The 5,746-nt window shown below is 49.3% G+C and overlaps 1 protein-coding gene across 2 annotated transcripts in view; it reads left to right on the top strand.

The window, feature by feature from the left end:
• Nucleotides 1-5,746, top strand: part of rasa4 (RAS p21 protein activator 4) — a 15,024-nt gene extending 9,278 nt beyond the window's left edge. For both annotated transcript variants that reach the window (XM_028967737.1, XM_028967739.1), the window contains 14 exons: nt 502-593; nt 1,277-1,394; nt 1,479-1,632; nt 1,806-1,870; nt 1,938-2,050; nt 2,155-2,347; nt 2,423-2,560; nt 2,632-2,776; nt 2,857-3,029; nt 4,343-4,480; nt 4,573-4,708; nt 4,788-4,908; nt 4,976-5,028; nt 5,102-5,746. In XM_028967737.1, the coding sequence (XP_028823570.1) occupies nt 502-593; nt 1,277-1,394; nt 1,479-1,632; nt 1,806-1,870; nt 1,938-2,050; nt 2,155-2,347; nt 2,423-2,560; nt 2,632-2,776; nt 2,857-3,029; nt 4,343-4,480; nt 4,573-4,708; nt 4,788-4,908; nt 4,976-5,028; nt 5,102-5,229 (1,767 nt within the window). In that variant the 3' untranslated portion in view covers nt 5,230-5,746. The remainder of the gene's footprint in view (nt 1-501; nt 594-1,276; nt 1,395-1,478; nt 1,633-1,805; nt 1,871-1,937; nt 2,051-2,154; nt 2,348-2,422; nt 2,561-2,631; nt 2,777-2,856; nt 3,030-4,342; nt 4,481-4,572; nt 4,709-4,787; nt 4,909-4,975; nt 5,029-5,101) is intronic.

The raw sequence follows: 5,746 nt of genomic DNA, 5'->3' as shown, positions 1-5,746 counted from the left end.
AACTGAACTAGACTCACAGAATAGATTCAAAAAAGAGAATCAGTGAGTCAGTGTTCACTGACAAGAATCAGTGAATCTGTTCTGACTGATGGTGCTGGCTTCTTCTCTAGCATGTTCTGAAACGCCCATCACGAGTCAGAGCTTCGCTCATATTTCATATAAACACGAAACTGAACTAGACTCACAGAACAAATCAGTGAGTCGCTGTTCACTGACATTTAATATAAAGACAATTGCAAACATCTTCAGTATGTTCTGACTGGTGGTGCTGGCTTCTTCTCTAGCATGTCCTGAAACGGCCATCGTGAGTCAGAGCTTCGCTCATATTTCATATAAACACGAAACTGAACTAGACTCACAGAATAGATTCAAAAAAGAGAATCAGTGAGTCAGTGTTCACTGACAAGAATCAGTGAATCTGTTCTGACTGGTGGTGCTGGCTTCTTCTCTAGCATGTTCCGATGCATTAGAACCCGTGTGTAAAGTTCTGTTCATTCACAGGTTCTGTTCAACATCAGCGGGCTGCAGTTGGCGCAGCAGGAGGAAGGCTGGTTCCGTCTGGGGCCCGACAAACCCAAACACAACCACCACGAGTGAGTAGAGCTGACCGAGCCACGATTCCATGGACCCCTCCGGAACCAGAACCCCGCCCTCTCTGGGGCGTCTGTTCTAATCCCCTCACGGAGTAAATCCTCCCTCGTCCTGCCATGCGGATCCACGTTACGGATTATCGAGAAGCGCCACGGGCCGCTGACGCAGGTTCTTATGTAAATGGTTCCATTTGGAGACCCGAGAACTGGCAGGGCGGTGGCATCAGTGCAGATCATAAGAAAGTGTAAAATCTCATTTCAGTTTTTTAAATCATTTAAAATGAATTTTTTGTTCCAAAACGGATGGATTACAAACTGAAACCGAAACGTGATGAAAATTCCTGGGATTATGTGGCTCTAATCCCGCCGCTGTTGTGGTTCTTCTTGTTGATGTTTTGCCCACTGACATCTTCTCCCTGATTGGATCTTTTTGTCGCCCATCTGTCGCGGCATCGGGCGCCGGGCCCGTCACAGATAAACACGTTTCCCCGGAGATAAATGCGGAACTCTGACCTCTGAACTTGAAGCTCAGCGTTTACTCCATAATAAAAGCCCCGCCCCCTCACGACCGCAGGCCCTTTTAAGCAGGAAGGGCGGAGATGAGTCAGAGCTCCATAGCTGGGTTCTCCAGAGCTGGGTTCTCCATCGCCGCGGGCACGATGCTCATGTCTGCTCTCTGGTCTCAGGGGGGCTCTGGGGGCCCTGCGGCTGCAGCTGAGGCTCAGGGACGAGACGGTGCTGCCGCCCAGCTGCTACCAGCCGCTCACCCAGCTGCTGCGCCAGTCTGTGCTCTCCCACCTCAACGTGAGTCAGCTGACACACGTACACACTCGCGTACACACTCGCGTACACACTCGCGCACACACTGTCATTCTGACTGATCTGCAGGGTAACTGTCCAGACCTGATCCTGCTCATCGACGAGACCACCACCGCCGAGAGCCGACAGGAAGTGGCCACCAACCTGGTCAATCTGTTCCTGGGTCAGGGGCAGGTCACAGAGTTCCTGGACGTCTTGTTCAAACTGGAGCTGGACAAGACCAGTGAGTTGGAGCAGGTCACATGGCCCTGAAATCCAAAATTAATCTCCCATAATTCCTCAGTTTCTAGTTGTATAGTTTTTTTGATGATGTGTTTGTCTCTTCCTTTATGCATTTATGAATTTCTGTCTGGAAAATGTTCAGATTTCTGGTCCCAGCAGAATTCTGTTTTCCAGGTGAGCCAAACACCCTTTTTCGGAGCAACTCTCTGGCTTCCAAATCCATGGAGTCGTTTTTGAAGGTAAATCCGGATGAAGATGTTTGTGTGGAGTCTGTCGACTGCTGATTCCTCCACGTTTTGCTGGCAGGTGGCCGGGATGCAGTATCTGCACAAGCTCCTGGGTCCCGTCATCAACAGGATCTACGAGGAGAAGCGATACGTGGAGCTGGACCCCAACAAGGTGGAGCTGAGGGAGGCGGGGTAGGGTTCTACTCAGACTTCAGAACCTCACCGCAGTCGCCTGGTTTATGGTCGCAGTGGCAGCTCAGTGTGTGTGTGTGTGTGTGTGTGTGTGTGTGTGTCAGGTGTACAGGTCTCCACCGGGTCCACACCGAAGCTGAGATAATCCAGCAGGGCGTCGGCCACCTCCAGTCCTACCTCTCCGAGCTGCTCCACGCCATCCAGCAGTCAGCCTCCTACTGCCCCGCCCTGCTGTGCCACGCCTTCCGGCAGCTGTACGAGCGCGTGGAGAACCGCTTCCCCGAGCCCGAGTACCGGGTGTGTGAGCAGAACCGCACATAAAGTCCTCTAACACGTGACCAGTGGGCTGAGCTCCACCGTGTTCCCCTGCAGAAGGTGAAGTTCATCGCGGTGACAAGCTTCCTGTGTCTGCGCTTCATCTCCCCGGCCATCATGTCCCCCAAACTCTTCCACCTGAGGGACAAGCACGCCGACGCCAGGACCAGCCGCACGCTCCTCCTGCTGGCCAAGGTGCTTCCTCCGAGAGAACGGAACCGTGATGTACTATCTCCACCACTCATCTTTCCTCCATTCCTCCACAGACAGTTCAGTCCATCGCCAACATGGACACGCTGGCCTGCTGCCCTAAAGAACCCTGGATTGTCCCCCTGCAGCCGGCCGTCCAGCAGGGCATCGCCCAGCTCAAAGACTTCATCAGCAGGCTTGTGAGCTACACTGAAGCAGAAGGTACCTTCTAAAATATGTCCCGTTCTTATCCAGCCTGGACCGTGACCTCCGGTTCTCAGGGTTCTGCTTTGGTGTTTCAGACCTCGGCCTGCAGGCCCGCATGAGTCTCCAGTGCGGCTCGTTGGAGAAGGAGGGGTTCTTGTTCCTCCACAGGACCAAGGACAAGTGCCTGCCCATGACCTCCCCGTTCAAAAAGTTCTTTGTCACCCTGAGCAGAAGCACGCTGTCCTACTCCAGAACTCAGAACTCCAAGGTGATGCTCCAACCAGCTGGGGTCGTTTTTGGCGGCCTGTCTAATTTTTACTTTTTGTTCAGTCTTTGTGTCAAGCTGTCATTTTAGTCACATCCAAACTCATTTTAGTCCAGTCAGGTTTAGTCTCATTTTAGTCAGAATTATCTATAAATATTTTAGTCTACTTTTAGTCAATAAAAACTGTATTTTAATCAATTTTTTAGTAATGCAATTTTATTTAACCCAATCAATATAGTATCAAGTAGAACAGACAAAAACAACATTTCTTAATTAAAACAAGGTTATCTTATTATTATATTGTTGTTACCTTATATCTATATTGTTATATTGTTGTTACCATATATCTATAACTCTCACCCATATATCTATAACCCCGCAACCATAAATCTATAACCCCGCCATCATATATCTATAACCCCGCCATCATATATCTATAACCCCGCAACCATAAATCTATAACCCCGCCATCATATATCTATAACCCCGCAACCATATATCTATAACCCCGCCATCATATATCTATAACCCCGCAACCATATATCTATAACCCCGCCATCATATATCTATAACCCCGCAACCATATATCTATAACCCCGCCATCATATATCTATAACCCCGCCACCATATATCTATAACCCCGCAACCATATATCTATAACCCCGCCATCATATATCTATAACCCCGCAACCATATATCTATAACCCCGCCATCATATATCTATAACCCCGCCATCATATATCTATAACCCGCAACCATATATCTATAACCCCGCCATCATATATCTATAACCCCGCAACCATATATCTATAACCCGCCATCATATATCTATAACCCCGCCATCATATATCTATAACCCGCTCAGGTGCCACTGAGCAAAGCACCGTCCCCACACACTGCTCCCCGGGCGCCTGTCATGGCTGCCCACTGCTCACTCAGGGTGATGGTTAAATACAGAGGACAAATTTCACTGTGTGCACCGTGTGCTGTGCTGCTTTGTGACAATCACTTCACTTATATATCTATAATCAGTGTGCCGCTTGGGTCCTCTCTGCCTTGTAGACAAAGGTGAAGGTACCGTCCCCACACACTGCTCCCCAGGTGCCTGTCATGGTGCCTACTGCTCACTAAGGGTGACGGTTAAATACAGAGGACACGTTTCACCATGTCACTGTGTGCTGTGCTGCAGCGTCTCAGAATGACAATTGCATTGCAATTCACTTTCACTCATTTGATGATGAAACACAATTTCAATTTGATGTCAGTAGGCCAGGGAACGTGGTCCTCACAGTCACGCTCTCCTCTCCATTCCACAGAAAAGTTCCTTCATCTCTCTGGGCAAGGTGAAGGCAGTCGAGAAGGTGGAGGAGAAGAGCTTCGGCAGCGCCAACGTCATGCAGATCATCTGGAGCGAGGAGAGCGGCCAGATGGAGACGCTTTACCTCGACTGCAAGGTCATTACATCACAGGACGTTTTAGATAAGAGCGAGTTCAGAGTTCTCTGATTGGTATCTCGTTCCACCATCTGCCACGTTCCCCGTTTCAGAGCATGAACGAGCTCAACCACTGGCTCTCCACCCTGAGGAAGGCGTGCAGCCGCAACGCCGACACGCTGAGCTGCTACCACCCCGGCGTCTACAAGGCAGACAGGTGGAGCTGCTGCCACCAGAAGGACAGAACCGGTACTGCGGCCATCGTCCCTTCACAGTCCGGCCGCTTCCTGCACCGCATCTCACCCGCACCGCTCTTATTCTCGCCCAGATCCGGGGTGTGACCGCACCAACGGCGGCGTGATGTTGCAGGAGTGGTACGACCCGCCGGACCACGAACTCCAGGCCCAGTTCATATTCCGACATCTGCTCGGCGTGCAGCCGGTCATGAGGTGATGCTCCGTTGTTTCGCATTTCGGGAATGTGCACGTGCATAATGAACAAACGTATGGTTTTTAGGGACAAATACTCCGAATTGAGGAAGCGGAGGGAAGGTGAAGAGTCTGCAGAAGGTACGTAATGAGCTGAGAGCGCCGCAGTCCAAGTTCTCACAGCAGAAAGAAATCAGACCACCTTCTTTTTCAGGCCGGGGGGAATCGGACGCCGTGGCGGAGCTTTTCACCGTCCTGCAGGAGCTGCACGCTGCTCACAGGGCCGCAGAGGAAGAGGAGCATGTCAGAAACAAGAATTTTTTCCTGGAGGTGCAGATGTGACCTACACGCTTCTGGAGGAAAACTGGTTTTAAGGAGGGACGTTTACCCTCTGACCGTGTCTGTATTTGCTGAGATGTGGTGTTCTGTGCAGTGATGATGGTGACGATGGTAATTTATTTTTAGAACCATTCTATAGGCAGCTCGTAATTTGCCATGTCAAAATTACATTTCCCTTTAATTTTTTTATAGACCTTGTTTCTCTCTCTATATTTCTCTCTATGTTTTTCATTTTAATACAACAGAATCTTGCCTTTAAACACAGTCTGTATGTAGAGGCGTGTCCATTTGTATCATGTCTGGATCATTGGTATTATCATAACCTCTGTATTTGTGACCAGTTAGTGTTCAGGAAATATCAGCTATGGGCTGATACACAATTTTTTTCATATTGTCTGAACTGTATTTTATGTCTGTACAGAGATGAGATGATCATTGTCCAATTTTTAAAACCTGTACACAGTAATGATTTTATTTCTTATGATTTGCTGTATAAATAAAACCGGAGCTGTTGGTCTGA

This window comes from Denticeps clupeoides, unplaced genomic scaffold, assembly GCF_900700375.1.
Source record: "Denticeps clupeoides unplaced genomic scaffold, fDenClu1.1, whole genome shotgun sequence".
Taxonomy (NCBI): Eukaryota; Metazoa; Chordata; class Actinopteri; order Clupeiformes; family Denticipitidae; genus Denticeps; species Denticeps clupeoides.
This window is presented reverse-complemented; position numbering and strand designations above follow the sequence as displayed.